Source organism: Fistularia commersonii, chromosome 3 (genome assembly GCF_037954325.1).
Source record: "Fistularia commersonii isolate RoL2024-O1a breed Wild chromosome 3, RoL_Fcom_v1.0, whole genome shotgun sequence".
NCBI classification, from domain to species: Eukaryota; Metazoa; Chordata; class Actinopteri; order Syngnathiformes; family Fistulariidae; genus Fistularia; species Fistularia commersonii.
In genome coordinates this window covers 5,405,409-5,428,791 of record NC_141286.1, presented here as the reverse complement: position 1 = coordinate 5,428,791, position 23,383 = coordinate 5,405,409, and the positions used below count along the sequence as shown (strand labels likewise).

The following is a 23,383-nucleotide window of genomic DNA, read 5'->3' as shown; positions in this document are numbered from 1 at the left end:
GAACCTTTGCACCACAACGCAAACCAACCACCTAACTGTCATTAATTCAGTCTTTCATTCATTATATTGCTTTCTATATAGCTATTCCGACAGTCAGGGTTACGGGTGCTGGAGCCTGTCCCAGCTGTCATTGGTTTCAATCACAATTGTCTCCACGTTCAGTGAAAGTTGGATTTTGAGATGCGAGTCTTTGAGCTCATTTCGGGACTTGACAAATAATCTGAACCGATTCATTCATCCATCATTGATTTATTCATTCAATTTCCAGAACGCATATCCTGCACTCCTTGCAGGAGCCTAACCCGGCTGTCATCGGACAAGTGGCGGGGTTCGACCTCCGATATAGAAACATACAACTCACTCACTTCACATATCTGGGCAAATAAAGGTCTCCAGAAAACATTCTTCTTTTAGTGTAACTTAATCTAATTGCAATACTGCAAGAACTGTAATCAACAGGAGTGGCAGGATAATCACTCATAATAACATAACAACCTCATATACAGACATTACACTCTCAGGGGTTATTTGCTTTTTCGATGTTGGCCTCTTTGTCCTGATTTGTGAGGCAAATGTTGTATCACAGTTTGCGGCATATTTTTTTTAACAAGAACGTCAGGAAATACCTCCGGAGCCGCCGCAATTAAAACAACAGGCAGCGCAACAGGATGTTCAAAGCACCGCGGCTCGCTTTTAAGAAATGTTTTGCTGTCGTATGTCGGGGCTGAACGCTCGCCGGGAATGAGCACGATTTCCTGATGAGCTTTGAGCGTGCGATCGCTTCATGTCTCATTAGGACAAGTTTGTCTGCAAAGAAATGGAAAGAACACGGAAGAGCGGAAGGATGTAGAGAAGACGGGACAACCACATGTCGCCCAACGCTACAAAAAGAAGGGTGGGTTTAAACCAGGTTGAAATAATCAAATTTTGTGAACAGTGAAATCGCTAACGCTAAGTTAGCTGCCCCTGCTGCTTGACTCAGCAGTCACCCCCTGCCCGCCTCCAATTTGCAAATAATAACTTCTTAATTCCTTTTTCAGATCTGAAAGAATTTTTTTTCACCACATGTGATGGGGACTTTCTGTATAAACTTCCAGGTCTGCTAATGGCTCTTTATTTAAAGCAAAACACATTTATGCCACAAGTGCATACAATGTATTGGGGTGCACACATTAGTCTTTTTTTGAAATCAACATCACTACATAACTGCACTGGTCTTTCTGAGTCAGAGGCAAAGATCGGGTTAAATTACACATCGAACGGGCCAATTAGGTTTTGGAGGTTACAGTGATTTTGCAGGATTTGTATGCCTTGTACTAGTCTATCCAAGCTCGGGTGAGAGACTGGCTGTCGATCTCAGAACCACATATAGAGCCAAACAACTTTCCATCTCACATTCACGCATCTGGGTAATTCAGGGTCTCCAGTGGAAATACTGTATGTTTTTGGACTGTGGAGAGAAACCGGGGTACTTGCAGCAAACCCACGCAGACACGGGGAGAACATGCAAACTCCACCCCCTGTTGGTTTTTCATGGTCGCAGAACTGAAAGTCAGAAGGAAATTTTAGGACTTTTATGGAGCTGCGGTGCACTCCCGTCATCTCGGACGTTAAATGTAAGGCGGTGATCTGAGCTGTGTTGGATCTGTAAGTCTTTATTACATAACACCATCAACAGCCAATAGATGAGCTCCAACAAAACCAGAAAAAGGAAACCAGATTGCCACCAATCACCAGAGCGGTATTGGTGGCAGAGACGGTATTTGTTGGTGGCACGGATGAACAGTAATGGCAAAGGACTTTCCGGTCAGTATGGACCAGATGGTGGAGCTGTTGAAATGTATCCTTGAGAACGCATCGCGTGACGATAAGGAATGCATCACTTCATATTTCTCCACTTACATCCTTCCTCATCCACACATTCGACTGAACGCGTCCTCGTGGGGTGACATTCATTCTGGCGCGGGAATTCTCGTAAGTGTATTTCCTGACTTTGAACAAACCATTCTTGCTCGATTAGTTCCTGACCATTGTGACGTCTTTCCCTGAATTAGAACTGAACACACCGGGACAACAAGGTCAGGTCCCGTGGCGGGAGCCACAAAAACGGACAGAGCTGTGCGCAGACCCGACATTTCACTTCTGAACGGAGAAGGCAGAGCGACTCCGCAAATACCCAATGAAAACATTGCATGGTGGGAAAAAAAATACTGAAAGAATCGAGCTGTAGTCTTGAAAATAGTGACCCTGTAAGATTCACAGTCTGTAAAATCTCAGTCTGAGACTAAACAGCGACTAAAACCTTTAAAAATTTGTCTTTAGATGTAAACGGGTGAGAGATGATAGTTTTCTAAGAGTCTTTTCCTCATCTTGTCAAAGTTTTCCGATGTATGAATAATATTAATTTCATATTAACTGATGATGTCTGACGGATCTCCTGTCCAGCTTTCAAATGATTCATCCCACACTTTCAACAAGCGCCACAACCTTTTCTCTCTGCTCCTCGACAGATTTCTCATTCGCATACTTATTCCTCAAGTGCTCTTGAAGTGAAGTCAACCTTTGCAATTGTTGGCTCCACCCCTGATGCAGCACACTTCCAGATTACATTAAAATATTCAGTTTTGTAACTGACAATAACACACACACACACAAACACACACACACACACACAAAACAGTAAGAGGCAGGTGGGATCTAAATGATGAGTTGGGAAACGAGTTCTCCGACCCATGAGGACTGTGTACTCTGAGCCCATCATGGGCTTGCTGTGTACTAGCATGCAAATTTTTGAATATTCCGACACCGTTTGGAACGTGGCGTGATGGAAAATGCGGGTGACTTTGTAGTTGGCAATTGCAAATTGCCTGTTTTGTTCGAGGATTTGTCGAATTATTGCCCAAGCACCGTCCATTCTCGAGAGACCATCAAAGTGAATTTATTGTTCTTCAGGCTGCCTTATTCCTCAATAGGGGCTTTGTTTTGCAACTATTTACTAAATTGCAGTTTAAATGTTAATTTTCTGCCACCTGGGAGAAGCTCTTGTCTGGTAAAAGCAGAAATGTGGAAAAGTTCTGGGGTTAAAGCAGAGAAACAATCATTGTGTCACTGTCCTCTCTGAGGATTACGACCACAGACATGCACCTTTAAGTTTGCGATGGACCGCGTTACTTCATGTTTAGCCCCGTAACTTAAATGCAGACAATATAAATGGTTAAACAAGGTTTTCACGTGCGCAAACCGATTTTGCTGCCATGTAAGACACTAATCGGGCCACTGGGAACGACAAGGACACTTTGACATGCAGACAAGAAGAGCCAGGAATTGAACCATCAACCTTGCGAGTGAAGCCCGACTCTACCAACCGAGCCAAAGCCGCAAAAATGAATCAACTCATCTAAAACATATCTACAAAACTCATATAAACCAATCTTATCCCTTTCAAAAGGGAGACTCCAAAGAAAACTGATGGTGGGAAAAGTATCCGACAAATATTTTTTTAGGAGCGCCATAAGAACACGGGGAACGGGAGTGTATTATGGCATACTTCTAATTCCGCCTAACAAAAGTGCCGTTTCTGACGAACGGGGCGCTCATGTGTCACCGCGTGCTGTGTCCAGTAATGGAGTCGCAGCAGAGCTAAATTAAAGCACAGAGCCTGTCGGGGAGGGTGCGGAACGGGCCGAGCAGTAGGTCTTAATCACTGGAAGACTGAGCGAAGGCTCATTAGCTGAATGGATTTTAATGGGGCTAGTTAGGGAGATAAAAAGATGCTGTCCACACATTACCACAGGTAATGACCCTGAAGGGTAATGAGGGAGGGACTTCTCTGTTGAAAAGTTCCCCGCGCTACCGCTGTCTCTTTTCAGGCAGCAGGGAGACTATTTTAGATCTTACATGTCAGATAAAATACAATAAAGATGTTTAAAGACACGGTAGGACTTATGTTTTAAGCAACTTCACTGCGAAAGTGCCCGTTAGTCATTGTAGTTGAACCGTGTACCTTCTTGCAGTGTCACGGCAGCCCTCCTCATTGTACCACCAGTCCATTCTATATCACAACTTCATGAAATATTTTTTGCCACGACTCCGAATATTCATGCAGACTTGTAGGTTAATACCGAGGTGGGTCCATATCTATGGATGATGCATATTTTGCATGTTGAGACCAGAAAACATGCCTTGGAACTGCACAAGTTCGTTCAAAAATACACACATCCTTGAAAATAATGAATGGATGAACTGGAGGTGCAGATGGAAGGAGAGCGTTTGATAGGGACGCTTGGTGTTGTCATTATGCTTTCCCCTTCATTAAAGGCCTGCTCATCTGGCTAATGGGATTGACTGCAGACACGCTGGTGCACGCTGGTGCACGCTGGTGCACGGTGGCGGAACGCTGGGATGCAGAGGAGCAAAGGGGTACAGGAAGATGGATGATGGAGGTGTGAATGTTTTGTGGAATTGTATGATGGGAAAATCAATATTGGAATGAGGAGGATGGATGGAAAGAAGATTGAAGAGAAACACCTGTACAATAGATGAACTCCTGTGGTGTTTTTAGATTTGTGTCAGTATCATTGATGCCCAAAGCAGTAAGAAATCTATAATCACAAAGATCTATATAACTGTGTTAAAACAATGATTGTATTCACCGCTAATTTTGTCACAGAGTGATACGATTATGCAGAACCGTACTCCGACTTCTTTTATTTTCTAGCGGCTCTGTGGAGTTTTTTCCAGTGCATAGAAACTCCAGCTCATCAAACAGAAACAATACCTTCTTTTGCATGGAGGGCCAAACAGAGGGAAATCTGATAATGCTTGTATCTGGTTAAAATCAACAATCTCATTGAGTTGTCTCAAGAATAACCATCAATTTGAGACAATTTCCCATAAAATAGTGCCATCAGGTAGTTTCCAACTCTGTCTTTATTAGGGGGCATTAAGTGTAGCCAAGTGAGGAATATATACTAGTAGTACTTGTGTGCAGCCAAGTGCTAGTAAAAACCTTGAAAGGGGTTTTGGTCAAATGTTTTAAACAGACAAAAGAAAAATTTTCACATATGGGGATCACATTCACATATGGAGCTAATTTATTACCTATTATTATAAAGTCTCTCATAAAGCCAGTATGATAACTTTTTTTCCAAGTGTCCGAGCGAAAATTTATATCACAACCTTGGACATGGACATTACATCACGGTTTGTATTCTTTTCCTCTCATACGAAAAACATTTTCAATTATTTTCTCTGTTTCACATGTATAAACAGATATGGCCCAATATGATGTAAATATCTAAAACTGTATATTATAAAATGAATAAAAACTGTACACTTGCTGAGTTTCACAAAAATGTCCCAATGTCTTCTATGAACTTTTTTTTTTTTGACTGTGATTAAAAAAACGTCTATGTCAAGGGAATAATAAACATATTAATTGTCTACATTTAGCACGCTGACAATGCTTGCACACATTCCCCTCTGTATTGCATCTGGCCCCGTTTTCCCGCTGGCTTGTAGATACGACACTGTGTTATATCGATGCAGTTTACCGCGGACGTCTATCGCAGGGTTCGGATTAATGTCCTTGTTAGGTCTAGCTGTGAACGCTGGTCAGGTTAAGGCGAAGGTTCCTTGTAGGTTAAGTATAGAAAAGGATGGATGGCTTGAATGTGAAGAGGTTTGTTGCAGGTAAACGAAAGGAGAGACTCATTGGGGTGCGTTCAATTGGTGCAATGCTTCTCTGAGCTGTTGCAGAGACCATAGATTTAAGAGTTAAATAATGAGCTGATAAATCCCCAGGGGTAAGTCTAGTGCAGGAGCAGAGCTGCCCCTGCGATGACATTCCGGGAGAAACTTTGGCAGTTATAAGCACCAATAAATGTGAAAGAGCTAAAAAGTTCAGTATATTACTAAAAATACTTATACGCCATCTATGGAAGAAATGTTGGGAGCGTCTATGACTATCAAAGTGGTAAAGATGCACATTATGCAGCCTTTTTGGATGTTCGATGTGAACATCCCCTGCAGATATAACAAGTTTGATGACTTCTGAAATCACATTAAAAATAAAGATTAAATGTCTCTTGCACTTGTTACATCAATTTTCTAAAACTGAAGCTTTAATCTCTATATACAACTGTACCACATTGATATTATGTCAAATGGACATTTAGTGTTTTCCCGATATCTCAAATCTCTCTCTACGCATATGACAGTTTATTCGGGTTTCACACTTAAATATGAATGCTTCTCCCTTAAGGTGCAGTACTTTTTCCCGAGGAGGACATTCACTCCGCTCCCCGACTGTGCAAAGAAACCAAACTGTCATTCTGCATGTGCGTGAGTGCTGAAATGAGCAGCCTGCAGGCCGTGAGGCTTTTCAACCATGTGCGCCTTCAAGTGAACCCCCGGAGTCCAGAATCATGCGCGGTGCCAAATAGTTCATCAGAACTTATTGTGCACTGTCAGTGGGCTTTGTGGGGAAGAAACAAATCTCCTCTCCATCTGCTCTAATGGACAATAATAGAACAGGCGAACACCTCTTCCGTAACCCTTGACCTACACGGTAAGAATTTATATAATGAGTAAGGTTTTGTGTGTGTGTGTGTGTGTCTTCATTCATTCCGGTACAGACTGGCACAGGACTGAAATATCAACCCTCAATATGTTAATCAAGAAATGATCAATTTATCCTGCATTTGATAAGTTAAAATATATTCGATAAAAATTGATTTTAAATCAACTTCTTTTACGATCAAATACAAAAATGAATGTTAGTTTTGATCGTGTGACCAAGTTGTCCCAGCCGCACTGTTGTGTGTTTCTATACTTATGAACGTCTTGCATCCAGCTGGGACAGTTTTCAGCCCTGACACAAGCCTGAGTGCAGGATATGCAGTATAGATGATAAATGTAATATAGGTGTATATATAGATGTGTATATATATCTATATAAATATATGTCACACGTAACTATACTAGACATATAATTCCTAAATCCTCCTATCTTTCTTTTAGATTCCAGCATACATGAAATTGAAGGTAGATGCACAAGATGTCTCAAACGTAGCCATCACGTCCGTTCACAATACTTCACAGTGACCAGTCCCCTGAATATTTAACCAAAACACATTTCAGACTATTTGTCATGTCACAATCTGAGTTTACAGGCTCGCGTCTCAAAATCCGATTTTCAGTGAACACGGAGACAATTATGACCTAAATCAATGAATGTGAGAAGTTGCATGGTGTCAGACTCGGTGCATCCATCATTCTGCTCTGTGAAGCTTGTAACTTCAACAGTAGCATCAAGAAGAAACACATATTTCTGGCTGCCAGGCAAATTGAATTCTACTTGAGCTGCGGTGCATGACTGTACAGGGAGTTTATGAATACCAGACGTAAAGTACAGTCGACCAAAAAAACACACTGCTAGTTTTACATAGATAAACGATGCGTAGATTAAAACCAAATTCAAGGACTAAGTTAAGTTCAATTTAAAGTGAAGCAAATGTTGAAAATAATTAATCATCATAATGAAATATACATATAGATACTATTAGAATATCATCACGGCCTAAAGTCCAAAGATACCTCGAAAAACATGATTTTATAGAATCAATACAGCAAACATTAATTATTATAGAGTGAGACATTTAATCTATATTCATATGATAGAATCCCCTGTTTTTTTTTTAATTAAACATTTTACGCCAAGAAATTAGAGCTGGTTAATTTATTTTCGAGTGCTTCCCCACCCGTGGAAGTAAATGCCGCTCAAATTGTTCTCGCTCCAATTCCAGCATTATCCTTTCAGTCTCCAGTCTTCCACTTTTTTTTTTTTTTTTTTTGCGAATATTTCAACAAAGGAGCAGAGAAACAGGTGCTTCTAAGCCTCATTATGTGACCTCAAATAAAGATACCAGAGACTTAGGATTTGCGTTATCACCGGATGAGGTTAAAATTTCACACAACAGTCTCAGCCTGCCTATTTAGACACATTCCTATCTCTCATTTATTTTTGGAATGTAACTTGCGTTTCGCATTAATTGTTAACAGCTATTATACCAGCGCACTGTCAAACCTGCAAATTCTGCGCTTGTTCTGCCTGACATAATAATCGGATGATGCAAAACAGTTGCGGAGCCTCCTATGTCACTGCTCTGGAGAGTAAGTTTCAAAAAAACATCACAGTTCAAAATAATGCAAATGCACAATGACAAACCTTAGTCAAAGTTTAGACCGGGGGTCAGGAACCTTTTTGACTGGGAGAGTCATAAAAGCCAAATATTTCTAAATATATTTCATTGAGAGCCATATAGTATTTTTAACGTGTAATAAATTAAATATGTGTTACTTTTAATGCGACCTCTGGTGCTGCATGGATTTGTTCGAAGTGCCGCTTTATATTTGACCGTTTCATCGATGCAACTTTATCATTGCATATTAGACATTCTGCAGATCCAAATGTAAATTTCTCTGTCCACACAGCCTGGATTGCACGGTAAGCATCGTCTTTTTTTCTTTTTTCGCCATCTTTTCCGTTACAAGGGTTGAAGCGGATAAACTACTTGGCTATCTGCTAAAATTAATTTCTTCACCTTCGGGAGCCATTGGTTGCCGACCCGACCGACGGGCCACCCGTGAAATTTATCTACAAAACTAATTTCTGTTGACTTTAAAATGACACAGTATTATGAAGAAATATCACAAGTATTTTAAAATCAGTTCCTAACTGATTTTTTTTTTCAAATCAAAATAGTCTGGGAGTGTTGAGACGCATTTTGTAATAACGTGGCTCAACAAGCCATTGGTTGCCGACTGCTGTTTTAACCAATGAAGGGGAGACACATCATTTCCCCGTGTGTTGGTATTCTGGAAGGTATTTCATCAATATAACAGTTTTGGTTTAAGTTCAACTCCTTAAAAGTTTTCTGTTTCCTGTGGGGGGGGGTCTGACATCACCGCAAGCGAGGACCTCAGTAACCACGTTCTCATAAGCTATTATAATGAGCACCGATCCTCGGGATATTGGATGGATTTGTCCCTGCATGAGTTTTTGTCTGAGTTTGTCCATGAACCACAAGCCGTGCTAACATTTGTTTAAACTCTGATAATGATCTTCCTGGAGGACAGAGGAGGGACAAGGACCGGAGGTGGGAGGAAAAAAAATGGAGTGTGAGCGAAATAAATAAGAAACCTTTATAAACCAGAGGGAGTGTGACCATGGAGAAACAAAGGAGAAGAAGGACAGGTGAGTGGGAGGCTGACTGAGGCAAAGAGGAGGACGAAGGAAAACAATGACGGGTGTTCGGACTGAAAAGAAGCATCGTTGAGTGGAGAAACAGAAAGTTTGCGTGAGAGGGGAATGATTGTAATGAATATATTATACTGTAAAACCTGAAGTGAAAATATGTATATTGGCAAATTTGTTGCAAAATTGTCCTCAAAGAAAATTGGAATCATAGCGTTAATTAAGGCTCAGTATCACTTTTGCACATTAATTCCAGAAGAACCCGCCACTTAGAGATTTTATGTGAAAAAAGCGTCTGTCGTGTCCAAATGTTCTCCCGAGTCACTCACTCCAGGCACTCCTTTAAAACATGTTCAGATTTTCCAATTAATAAAAGTGACTTTTATGCAACTCTCTTCGTTAGAGCGGCGGTCCACATGAAAATGGATCAGATGTTGGAGATTCTGCCTTTATCACAGTCAAACAATAGTTGGAATTTTCAAGTCCCCCCCCCTCCGCCTCCAGAAAGGTTATATATTCAAAATGAGAGTGTTTGGTGAGAGTGGGCCCTGAATGAGAAAACCAAAATACTGCTTTTTATTCAATGCGGCGCACAAGCCGGATCACACCTTGTGTCATCATCTAAGGTTCGGGTGCACAAAGTCATAAGATCGCTTTCACAAATTCGCACTTTAGAACGTGGAAATCATGACCAGACTTGCAGCGTCGGGTCAGTTTTTATCATTATTGCTTTTCTTGTCTTACCGTGTGCAAGATTCACATGATAAATAATCCATAATCTCAGTTTTCTGTTGTCGTGTCGTCCTCATCATTCCTGACCTTTAATCATTTCTCTCCTTGGCAGGCATCGGCTTCGATGTCACACTCGTGATGTATAAGCCGGTAAAAGGTGAACTCGCTTTTCTTCGGCTTTTACGTGCCATATTTCCAAACTGCCAATCCCGGAGTGTTTATTAACATATATATTAGTTCGTCCAACAGTTTACCAAACTTAATACATGCATAATTTCCGAAGTCATCAGCTCAAAATATAATCGGACTTTTGTTTACACAACTCTCCGGACTCGGGGAAGATAGGGAGACATAAAACTTTCAGAGTGTGGCTCAAACTGTGAGGCCCGGTGAGCTAGCATTTATAGCTGATTAGGAGAAGGGGAGGATAAAATGTAGAAAGGATGTCAGACAAACAGCAGAAAGGGGGGGCGGGGGGTGATACACAAGGAGGGAAAGGATGATTGAATCATAGTCTAAAAGCTATTACCCAAGCCATTAGCAGGGGTTGGATGGACAGATGGTTAAAGGGAAGGTTCATAAACCACTAGGAGGAGACAGAAGATCAAACCTGGCTTGAGTTGGGAATCTGTGATAATGGATTTGTCAGTGATGGTAAACATTCCAGAGTGGATTATAGATCCTCGGCTAATGAGACTCTAACTCGGTGAGCATGTATCTTGCAATGTTGTGATTAAAAACCCACGCTATATAAAGAGAGGGACGATGAGTGGTGGCCAGATAGACGCAAACTAAGACAAAAGGCAGAGTAGAAACAATTATGTGGAAGATGCGTCACGCTGATGGGATTTCAGCGAAATCACTAGAAAACGACCCCGTACTGTGTGATTACAGTAGCCCAAAAAAAAGAACTCTTTTTTTTTTTGATGAGTATATATCATCTGTATATATAGAAACAGTAAATGCATGCAAATTACTATTCTAGAAAAGAACCGTAATCAACCTTCTCATTTGGGAGGGAAGTGGAGACGGGTTCCCTCTGAGAGTCGGCATATGTAAGTGATGCCGCGTCTGTGTTTTTATGGTGGAAAGGCAGGTTTTAACATTTGAGTGACACTTATGTGGCTGCAACACCAGTGTTCAGTGTCACACTTTATGAAAGTGTGTCCCTGCGAATCCGACAGCTGTAAATCACATCAGACGCAATTTATAAATCATCGCGAATCTCCATGGGCTGAAGAGGACATGCACATCATCTGTGTGTTAAAAAACATCGACATTAGTCTTCTTTGCCTTTCCCCACAGCCAATCATCTGCCGCTTTATGACGCTATTCTCTGTATCCTCTTCTCTCACACCAACTAACTTTGTGTCCTCTTTCTCTCCATCCATAAATCTCCTTCTCGGTCTTCCTCCGGGCCTCCTGCCCACCCAAATATGCATTTCATCTGTCTGGTCTCTCCGACTATCACCAAAACAACTAGGACCAAATAAAACAAGCACATTTAATAGATCTTTCTTTTAAATAGTAGAGTTTCTACTCTTGGTATTGGTGTGGGGGAGGGGGGGCTAAACAACCATTCGTTCTTTCACTGACATGGCTGGGCAATTTAGGGTCGTCAATGAACCGACTGCATGTTTTCGGACTGTCGGTAGAAAAAAAAAAACAAAGAACGTCGGAGGAAACCGTCACATGCAGAACGGCGTCCTGTCGGAACTGAACCGGGGACCTTCTTGGTGTGAGGCAGAGGTGTGCCGCCCTAACCTGTCTTGCGTCTCCGACTCAGCGAATGAAGCAGACAAAAAAAGTGAATATTTTATGTATTAATCCCGTGTGAGAAATTCCTTCCATCCAGTTAAGCCAAATCATTTCTGATTAGAATTCAGTGACTACCGAATATTAACTTCTGTTGAAAAACAATTACCGTACATTTTTTTATCAGGTAAAGCGCTAGACATGCGTAAACATGGAAAACACGGAAAGCCATTTTCTCCAAATCTAACAGGCTGAGCCAAGAGAACATTTCAAATCCAAATTATTTTTGTCCATATTAAAACCTGCTATTTGGTAAAAAAAAAAAAAAAAGCTTCAGAATAGTGAGTATTTTCCCGCTGTACTGCCACTCAACTTTGACCGTATGCAAGTCACAATAAATAGAAAAGGAAAAAAGTTAAGTGTACTGAGTGCAAATAAGCCGCATATATTGAGCACAATGGGAAAGAGTTCTTTCCAAAATACTAATGTGTTGCTCTCTAAAATCAGCCTGAAGGAAAAGGCATGTCACGTAAGTTATGAATCTTTTTCTACTGAATTAAATATGTTTCTTTTTTCTAGATTCGAAAATCCTCTATCGGAGTAATATCTGGACTCGGGGTTGATAGAAGTGACAAAAATCCCAAATCCCCCCAAATGTAACCCAGTCGAATTCAGAAGCCTGCACTTTTGACCTTGGCTCTTCTTATATTATGCTATAACAAGTATCCAGTTGAAGACGGATGCATGACAAGCGAGTCATTCACCTGTCAGCCATGCAGGCAGTCAGGCCTGGATGCCGCCTGAATGCTGTTCTGTATTTGTGTAGAGCACAGTGACTATTGGCGAGCTGTCAGTAGTCGTAACACACACACACACACACACGCACACACACACACATTGATGTGTAGCAGCCCCTTCAAGGCCTCCCTCTGAGTCTGTCAAGAGGAAAACGGGGCAGTGAGTGTGTGTTTGTCCACGTGTGTCCGTCTCACAGAAAGGTGTGGGAAGATCGATAATAATTAGCTGCGGTTCAACTTGAACTCCATCCAGCGGTGACTCACCTCCGACTCTCTCACACACACACACACACACACACATATATGCGGTACACTCCGCGCCTCGAACAGATCCATATGAATTCTGACACCGGGTTTTGTCCCGTGTTGTGTTGACAGCTCAAACCAAAGGGGTGCACAACCCACACTTGTGAAATGAGCTCCGACTAAAGTGCTTACTCACGCTCGAAAAGTACGGACTTAAAAATGCACGCGTCAAATATGATCGATTTTCCGCACTCCTCTCTTCCCCTCCCTCGACACTCAACCCTTCCCTCTTCCCCCGAGGGAATCCGTCCAACTCTTTACCTCTTAGAGGTGGTCTTGATGATGTCCGAAACTTTCTGGATGTAATCGGTGGCGAGGACCACGATCTCCTCGTCTTCGGAAAAGCTGTCGTGGAAGATTCTGTCCAGCAGGCGTTTCCAATGCAGCTGCGGTAGACAAGGTCGTATTCAACAGCGTCATTCGGATGTATTATTTTGAAATCAGTTAACCGAGAATTTTTTTTTTACTTCTCAGCACTTATAAAATAAAGTGATAATGTGCCTATTTGGGTTATAAAGAATCTATTTGATCCAGCTGAGAAATGCCTTTCCTTTTAACTGAAGGCTGAATTCATAAAAGCTGGCTTAAAGTTTTGAAAGGGCCACTATTTAAGGAATGTAATCAATTTGCCACATTTTGCTTATTGTCAATGCATCCCATAAAGAAAAGGACATTTTGAAAAGGATTTTTTTCGTGCCATTATATCTACATCAGGGGTGTTAAACTCATTTTGCTCCGGGGGCCACATACGGCCTAATTTGATGTCAAGGGGGCCGGACAGTAAAATAATTTCCTAGAAGTAACACTAAGTCCAAATTTTTCCTTTGTTTTAGTGTAAAAGAGGTAACAGGTAAATCTTTATATGTAATGAACTGTTCCTCTGAAAGAAACAATACAATGACAAATTAATATCAAAAATAAATATTAAAAAAGAATTGATGAAATTACACACTAAAAATATTGTTGAGTTAAAAGAGAAAATTGGGTCATTGTGAGAAAATTTGCCACTAGAATTTATTAGAAAATTGATCCGTATCATGCATAAGAGGAGGATAATGTTTACAAGGCTAATGGTGGCGACCCTGGTTGTTAAATCAATCTTTTTAATTTTGCCTTTTTTTTTTTGCCATTATTTTTTGTGGTTTTTATAGAAATAAGAAAAGAAAAGATCGTTTTAACAATATCACTCGATGTTTTTTTCATCAATAAATCATTTTGTTTTTAAATTTTGAATCAAAAAATACAACGCAAAGTTACTTTTTCATTATTTCCTTGCCCTTTTTTTTTTTTTTTTTTTTTTGAAACGCACTACATAAAACCCCCCAGGATGCATGTGAGAAAAAACGCACGGGCCGCACAAACACAAAGATTCGCTCGCAAAACATTGTTCCGAGGGCCGCAAGTGGCCGAGTCCCTTATTCTACATACTGCCATGGACTCACTCTGCTGAAGGATATCCCGATATGCCCCTCGCTCATTCCTCCCACTCTTCTATCCCGTCTGCAATGATGTCCCTTCATCAATGCATGACAGCAACCTCATATCTTCTCCGGAGTCCCTCGGCTCTTTCAATTGGCAGATTCCCAGGTGGCGTGTGGCTTGATCTACCGCAGTAGTCTTGCCGGCCGTCCACCATTGTTATTTCTTTTATGGATATCAAGGATATTGATGTATCATTTCAACTATTACCATGTAACTGTCAGCGATACTGTTACTATTAGTAAGGGATCATTTGTGTCTGTCCCTCCCAACCCACGTTTCCCGGTTCAGACTCTATTCTCTCTCTATCGACCCCTAACGGTCGAGGTGGAAGGTCGCCCACATTGAGCTTGAATCTTTTCTAGGTTTCTGCCCATTAAAAGACAATGTTTCTCATTGCCTTTGCCATGCTTGCTTGTTGGGAAAATGTTGGGTTCTGTAAATCTTCAAATCATTAAAAAAATCGTTAAAAAAAAACCTGCATGTAAAATGTCACACAGCAACTGTGATGCGATTTTGTGCGAAATAGATAAAATTCTTACTTGACTGTATTTTCAAAACCTCCTTATTGCATTCAGCTTCAAAACAAATAATGCATAATTAGCAATAAATGATGTATTTGATTTAAACCACTTTCAGGAATAGATTAATACACATTCAGTGTATTCATTTAGTACTCGAGATTTAGACATTTAGAGGCTTATACTATATTAGCGAATAAATACTCGACCATGGTGATTGTGAAGCTGAAAAAATGGGGATCAGTTTCGGGTGAATGAAAGTGGAGTCCCTAATAAAGAACGGAGTAGCGTGGAAGAACTGGTCTGATTTTAAAGGGAAACCTGAAATCTGAGGGCATGACAAGGAGGATTGGTATCCGAATGCCGGCACGCACAGGAAGAAATTAATGATCTGAGGTTGTTCCTAAGTCTTTGTTTATTTTTCTTTTTCTTTGTTAAATATACTACAACCGAACTATCGGTAAGCTGGCAAACGTCATCATGACTGGAATTTGATTATTTCAGCCTTTGGCACTCTTGCTTTTGGATACGCGCAAGTTCATCTCTTTCTAGACGTCGGTGAGCATGCTAAACAATAAAATAGAATAGAATAAAATGAATGTATTTATAAATGTAATTACACAGTGGCAGTAAATTAAACAGCATGTGATTTGTATAAAATGGAATATTTGTATGCTGTACGACTAAGCCGGCTTGACACTAGACTTCACCACTTTTTGGGTGTGAACGTACCGCACCTAATTAAATTCAGCCTCGATGTCAGCCAACATACACCCACGACATTCCCGGTTATTTGGTAGTTTGGTTATCCCCATGGAAATCCAGTCTACAGCACCGTAGCGTGGTGTCCAGCCTCCATTAGACCGAGTAATGGGTGAGTGTGGGCATGTAATTGATTTCTCCCGCTTTTTAAAATGTCATTATATCTCATTCTATTGTCGGGAATGGGTATGTATAGCTCTAATTGAATTATACAGCATCTCTTGCTTTACTGGTGCTCGACAATCTATTATTGCACCTTCGTCATTGCAAAATGATTTTAAAAAGATATCGGGTGACGGCGGGTTTTGGATGGAGGCTGATTGATGGATTATACGTCATTTCTTCCTTGACTGAAAGAGTGTTTTTCACCATCTGTGGAATAACAATATGAAAACTGATTAAGTGACCCTGATGCTGAGACTGACACATTTTGGGTAGTTGGGCAAAAAATGTGAAAGTCAAAATGTTTTCAAAGTTATGGCATTGGTGACATTTTTTAATAGTTTGATTGCAACGCTTTGACAGGGTTATAATCTTCAGATTCTGAACATGATCAAAAAAAAAAAAAAAGTCTTTCTGATGCAGCTGGTTAAAAGTTCACAAGCTGGACACTTTTTTTGAATAGCTACCTCAAACCATCAGAAATAGTGGCTTCCGTGTTTCTTTTCATCACTTTAGATATTTATGTTTTATTCGATTCCCTGTTAAAGGTCAATTAATAGGAAACCGCCGTGTTGGCCGGACGGCCTGCAACTTGCACGGAGGGAAAAAAAAAAGTCCTACATTTCAACTCCAAATCCAATTTAAGGCTAATCAATGGCCGCGGCACACAGCGGCTGCTTTACAATCTTTCTCCAATTGAATCTGTAATCTGCTCCGTACCACGACCCTGGTTTGAATGCTCTTTAACCCCTTTTACTCTCACTCTCCCGCTTCTCTTCCTCTTTTGTTGTCCCTCTTCCATGACTGTGAATCTTAAAAGCAGACCCCCCCCACCCCCAACACACACACACACACTCGCTCCTCCTCATCCATCCCTCCCTCCACCATGAAACTTGAGGATTATCTGTCAGCATTCTCGTCGCTTCAGGGGAAAACCTCCTCCTTCCTCTTGCTCCGCGCTCCCCATTTATCTCCAGTGTCTACATCCTCTTTGCCTGCCATCACTTCTAACAGCGTCCGATGTCGCCTTATTTTCTTACCTACGTCTTTCATTTCATCCCGCAATCCATCGCCGTTGCTTTTGTGACTCGCGTCGAGCCTTGTGAATGTGTACGCGTGTTTTATTTATCTATTTTTTTTGTGTGTGTGGGGGCGTCGTGCGTGCAGTACTCACACTGGGAGCAATGCGCTGGAGTTGCTTGAGGGTGATGCGGTTATACATGGTGCTAATGTCTTTTCTTTGGTCATCATATTCTGACACAGTGATCTGAGAAAGAGGGGATATTTCGGTCAACAAAGCACGCAGACACACACACACACACACACACACACGCGCACACACGCACGCGCGAGAAATGAGCTCACATTGGCCAGACGGGTCTCCAGCTGTATAATCTCCTTGGACTTCTGTGTGGCGTTGTGGGCCCCCAGCATGCTCAGCAAGCGCTCCATCAAGGCCTTGTACGCCGCCAAGATCTAAGAGGCGTGATGACATCAGCATCAATCGCCAGAAGGAACGACCGCTTTTTTAGGTTACGCCCGTGGAAACGCGGGGCCGGGGTGACTGGGAGACGAGGGGTGGCACATGTGGCGAAACGGGCAGGATAACAAAAGAACAGCAGGAGATGGAGATGTAAAAACAGGTGGTGGATTAATGATGAGGAGGGAGAGAGATGGGTCAGTGGGACAGATGGAGAGAAGGAGGAGGAGGAGGAGGAGGAAGAGGAGGAGGGGGAGAAGAGCGGGAAGTTACAGTGAAATAATTGGCGGCAAAGGATGGAAGGAGGGATGACATGGAGAAAGGAGGAGGAAAGTAGGGAGAAATGAGAAGACTCACAAAGATAGAAGAGTTTACCTTCACACTGTCCTCATCCTGTCCCAGGTAGAGGCTCCTTTCAGGCAGTGTAAGTCCCTCTTGATCAATCTATACACACACACACACACACGCACACACACACAGGGACACGCACGGACGCACAAAAAGCTCTGAATGAGAAGATACATTTTGGGGAAATAAATCTGCATGTTGTGAATATATCCGTATTTAAAAAAAACAAATGCAAGCTGATAAACAAAGCGCACAAATGAATAAATCATAACATTTTGTGAGTAAATTATTTATAATCTTAAGTGATGCTCATCTTTTATTAATCTGGGATATCGGCCTATTCAGCTTTGATAACGTTTGCTGTCCATTCTGAGAATCCGTTTGACGAGACCGCTCTTATCCATTTTAGGACAAAATGAAATCTTGAACTTTTTTTCACCTAAAGACATTGCACTTTCAATAAGAATATAAAAAGAGGAAAAACTTTTCATTTGAAAATAAAATTTTCTCCGGTTGATTGTTTTTGTTCCCTAACCTCGCATCAACACTATCTCAAATGGAGCTGCTGCAGGTTATCTGCACGTCAAAGTTTCGCAAGTAGCTAGAGTCGATCTAAAGGCTTGCACATACGTGGAAGGAGGCTAACCTCGGTGGGGGAGATTACTGTATCATGCAATAAATGACTGACAGCATCCGAAAAAGAAAGTAATAGACTATCATATCACTGAGGTTTTCCATATGTCAAGAGTGACCTCTTGACCTCAAGTGAAGCTGATAATTTGTTCATGAGCAACTGAAGAGACAGAGAGCTTTTTGCTATTTGAGGATTCGTCTCAAGTAATGACTAATTGTCTGGCGTGCCTCTCATCACGGTTTCATGATGGAGATTTTGTCACTCCTCAACACTCATTTTTAGTATTATCTGACAAACAAATCTTAAAATGACCCAAATCTCTTCATCTGGCAACTGTAACAATATTACATGACACTTGAAATATAACCACTTGCACGGTGGTAGTTTGCATTACTGCCTCACAGCGAGAAGTTTCCAGGTTGGATTCTGAGAGAGGGCTCTTTCTGTGTGGAGTTTGTGGGTTTTCCCTGCGTCTCTGTGGGTTTTCCACCAACAGTCCACAAACTTTCAATAGGTTCAGTGAAAGCGTCTCGCTACAGGATAAATTAATTGAATTTGTTTGTATATTCATTTGTGCCCTACTCTTGCTCATTCTCATTTGTACAACAGTAAGATTGAAAGTTCTCGGTTACTATCATCATTATTGTTATTGTTGTTATTTTATGATTATTAGTATTAGTACTAGTAGTAGTAGTAGTAGCATTATTTTGTTATTATTATTATTATTATCATTATTGTTATTATTATTGCTATTTTTGTTGTTAGCATTATTAGCATTCTTATTAGTATTCGATGTCATTTTCAAATGTGACATTCATGAGCTCTTGCTCCAATTATGTAAAAAAATATGTAAATACGATATCAAATGAGTATCAAAAAATTGAAAGTAAACGCACATCTGTCCACACCTGAGAACGGAGCAGATCAATCTTACATCTGGATTCAAACGCCGTTTCTCACATTGCGTTCCTCCTTCAAGGGCTTCATATCCCACCAGGAGCTCCGCAGAGGCAGTACGATCTGTCTGCTAAGGTTCACTGATTAAATCATTTTCTCTTTATGTTCTCTTGAATTCTCTCTATTTCTTTTTGGGGGGCTTTTATCATGGATAGGAGGCTTTTTGTTGTTAAATAAATTCTTATCCGTTTTAAGTGTATTGATTCCCCCCCTCCCCTTTGCTTTTGTGCAACATCCCTACAGAGAAAGTCTTTTTACTTATGACTTTTTTCACCCTGAGATGAACCCTTTGGCGATTTTTTTGTAGAATCATCCTCTTTGTAACGTATTTCAGCAACGCATCAAATCCGAAGAGCCGCTGTGTTTACGGGCAACATGTTCAAAATCACCTCATCCCTGCAGTTCGAAAACAATTTCTGATTTTTCCAGGAACGGTAAAGCGATGTCACATACGACCGAGTGTTTGGTTGTATGTTTTAAAGTAAAAAACAGCTGCGAGCGCAAGCGTCTGATATCTCGCTTCCTGCTTTGCTTCATCTCTTTGCTGCAAACTGATACACGCTGCTTCAAGCACTGATAGACAGTAATGCATGTCCCATGTTGTAAAGATTAGCTAAAATTTTTAACAAAATTTATGTCCTACCCAACAGTTGTAACAAACAGGCTAATATACTTACTTATACATGTATATATTTACCTGAACACGTCGTAGACATGAACACTTCTACTATTAAAGTTGGAAGATATATGAAAGATGTCACAGAAAAAATACAAATTAGCTCTAGCAATTCTTGGGAATCATCATTTGAAAAATAAGGGTTTTTTAAGGCACATGATGACCAATGAAAGAAAACAAAAGTTTGAAACTATCAATCAAAATGGGCAATCGTTTTCAATTTTTTGGGTTGTAATTTGAATAGCGGGGGGAGATGCCCTGAGGGTGATTTCATGAACTGAATAGAAAGGCGATGATTGGCGAAAGTACCTGCATCTAATGCAAGCGATTTATACTGTAAGAATAACTCTGCAGAACCCTCGGTGGTGCGCAGGTGTGCGTTTGTTGACCTGCTCTATTTAGGCCATTCGGACATGCCGCAATCATTTGCCCCATTTGGAAAAGTGACAGGTTTTGAGAGACACAGCTTTGGCATGAATTGCTGTGACAAAGATCTGTAGTTGTTTGTTCATATTATGTAAGTGTTCTGGCTACTTCTATTGGCTACAGTACAAATGTTTGTATTATGTATTATTGTATTATGTCGCTGGTTACAAGGTTGTTCGTCTTGTGGGCAATATATCCTTAGCTGACAGGAGAGACGGGGCAGGGGCGCGGAAGGGCGACCGTGTTCGTAGTTGTTGTTATGTGTCCACTCTTAAACGAGAAGCGGGATGTTTCTTTTTCCCCGTCCTGAAATAACAGGTTAAAGCACAAACAGAAGAACACCTCTTTTGTCGCTAATGTCCGCTTCGTGGCCGAGCACACTCACCCTGATGGCGTTCCTGGAGGAGTTCTTGTCATCGACGTTGACGGTAAGAGAGAAGAACACGGCGGTGCTGTACATGCCCTGGGTCCTGTACAACAGCTCATTGAAATCTGGCCTCTGCGGGGCGCCTTCTCTCTCCCAGCCGGCCGCCCCGGGAGGAGCCCCGACCAGGTCCCACCCCCCGCAGCTGTCAATCACTTCTGTCATGGGGTCGGAGCCCAGCTTGTCAATCTCCTGGATGTTGACGCACGATCGATAGAACTCTTTGACCTTGCGCTCGGCGGAGTCGGGCCCCCGTCTCCGGATGGGTTCCAGCAGGAGGCGCTGTAGTTTCTCCTCATTGTGCTCCCCGATGGCTGTGATGATGCCGTAGCTGAGCTTGTCCTCGGGGATGCCGTGACGTCTCAGCCAACCGCCGCACGCGAAGGAGTAGAAGTCCTGGCACGGCTGGATGGTGGGGTCGATATTCGCCTGAACGAAGCGCGCGGCGCGCAGAAGCGAACGTTTCCGCTGGCAGTCCTGCTTACACTGCGGGTCTTGCTGGGCATCCAGAGATATGTATTTGAGGGCCAGCATGGTGCCCAGGATAATGCACATGCCAGCTGCAAAAACCAGCGCAGAGAGGAGGCAAATCTCCCTGCGGCTCCATCTCGGAATTCCGCCGGCGCCGCCGGCGCCGCTCGGATCTTTGTTTCGACCGTTCGACCAGGTCCCTCCTCGGCTTCGCCCCACGTGGCGATCCAAGCTCCCGCCCAAATGGAGTGTCATGCCATTGCTGAGGATGTCGCTGCTGTAGCGCCCGCCGTATTTTACTTCCTGGAACTCGTCATAGTGTGCGGTTAATGAGTACGTCTTCTCCATGGCAATGGGCCGCGATAAATGAGACGTCAATAGCAGAAGGCTATTCTGAGATTTACAATGACTTAATTCTCAGTTCGGTTTTTAAACCATGACTACTCCTACCGCGATAACAAGGGTACGGCCCCAGAAGGGCGAAACGCGGATGTTAAGTCGAAATCCTTTTGGCCTTCTTTGGCAAAGTCTCTTTTGTTCTTTTCAAATCACGAGCTGGCAGAGTTAGAGGCTCCCATTCTGCATGAGGAATCTCCTGGGTCCTGCTCTCTATCTCTCTCATCCTCTTTCCGTCTGCTCCCTTTCCATTTGATCTCCTCCCTCGCTCCAACCGGTTCCAGGTCACCTGTCGATTAAAATAGAAAGGAGATAGGAGAGAGCTGTAAGACATGAGAGAGAGATAAGAAATTGAATCCATGATTGCGGCAACGGGGAATGAGGAAACAGTCTGTTTTGGGTCATTTCCCCTACTTTGTGTTGTTCCCAGGGTAACTCACAGCTCATTGGAGACAAGAACGAAGAGCTGAGCATCCGCTGGGAACAAAGGTGTGGTTTGAGCCCCGACTCCATCTGTGTCAGCTTTATATGTATGTAAAACTTTTTTTAGTTTATCATTACAAACAGGCATCCATGACCCGTGTGTTGCCATGTAAATGACACAGACACACACAGATGGACTCACACACTGCGCAGTAGATCCTCTGTCTTTAAGAGGATCGGAAACCACACATACAAAACCCGAGCCACTTAAGTGTTATTGTTGTTTACTTTGAAGCTAAATACTTTAAGAAGTCCAAAAACAGCAGAAACGCCAGTTTATGCATTTGTCTTACGTAACACAAGCCTCACAACTCCGAACGAGATACACTCGATTCACTCAACATCTGTCATATTGACAAAATATCACTTTTCTGTCAAGAGAGACTGACTGATAGCTGGTTTTTCGGATGCTGTCTGATTCCCTCCCTGTGTGTGTGCGCGCGCGTGTGTGTGTGTTGTCAGTGGCTAGGTGCAGTGATCTTATGAGCACTGTGAAGGCAATCTGTGAAAATTGATCCCCGTTATCTCCTCTGAGAATAGCAAACTTCAGCAATGATGCCCTTAACAAGCTTTCACTCACTTTATGGGACTGTTGCATTTAGATAAGAGGGAAAGAAACATTAAATGTTCTACAAGTAAATAGAGGGACGGCGAGATGTGACGATTTCAGCTCGTAAGTGAAGCGACAACCGGTGAGTGCACGGTAGGATTACTATACGTGCGAGAAGTGACTGACAGCGGGCGTGCTATTCTATGAATATAGAAGCATGAATTGACTTTGTGTCTGCCATTGCTGGTTCAGTATAAATTGACCCGGCACTAATCTCTTCCTCCGATCCGGCTTCTCCATCCAAAGCCCCACTCATGAGTTTTGTTTAATGTAGTGCATCCTTTAGGGTAGTGACTTTTTGTGGTGCCGCCAGGGAGTGATATAAGTGTCATCGTCCTCCAGGGACGCCCATTTCAAGTTTACGATCACACAGGCAGAGTGTTTCGCGCTTCGGCCAAACGGCGCAAAGAACCCCGCTTTCGATTCCGACAGAGGACTGTTTGGAGTTTGCGTGTTCTCCTCGTGTCTGCGTGAGTTATTTCCGAGGTCTCCGATCAAAAAACATGCAGGTTAATCGGAAAAACTGCCCAGATGTGAAAAAGACGGTGAACGGTCGCCCGTCTGTACGTGATTTGCGATTGAGAGGCGGTGCACACCACCTCTCGCCCAATGGCAGACGGGATAGGCTCCAGCATCCCCCGTGACCCTGAAGAGGATAAGCTGTAAAAAAAAGGATGTGCTCAACTCATCCACACCACGGTATGTTAA

The 23,383-nt window shown here is 42.2% G+C and overlaps 1 protein-coding gene across 1 annotated transcript in view; it reads right to left on the bottom strand.

The window, feature by feature from the left end:
- The window catches only part of ecel1 (endothelin converting enzyme-like 1), a 45,719-nt gene extending 24,049 nt beyond the window's left edge, over positions 1-21,670 (bottom strand). Inside the window, exons 1-5 of the mRNA XM_086142315.1 lie at positions 20,677-21,670; positions 17,626-17,694; positions 17,136-17,246; positions 16,945-17,037; positions 13,108-13,232 (exon numbers count right to left, since the gene is read on the bottom strand). Coding sequence (XP_085998441.1) covers positions 13,108-13,232; positions 16,945-17,037; positions 17,136-17,246; positions 17,626-17,694; positions 20,677-21,534 — 1,256 coding nt within the window. The 5' untranslated portion in view covers positions 21,535-21,670. The remainder of the gene's footprint in view (positions 1-13,107; positions 13,233-16,944; positions 17,038-17,135; positions 17,247-17,625; positions 17,695-20,676) is intronic.
- Between the last annotated feature and the right edge of the window lie 1,713 nt (positions 21,671-23,383).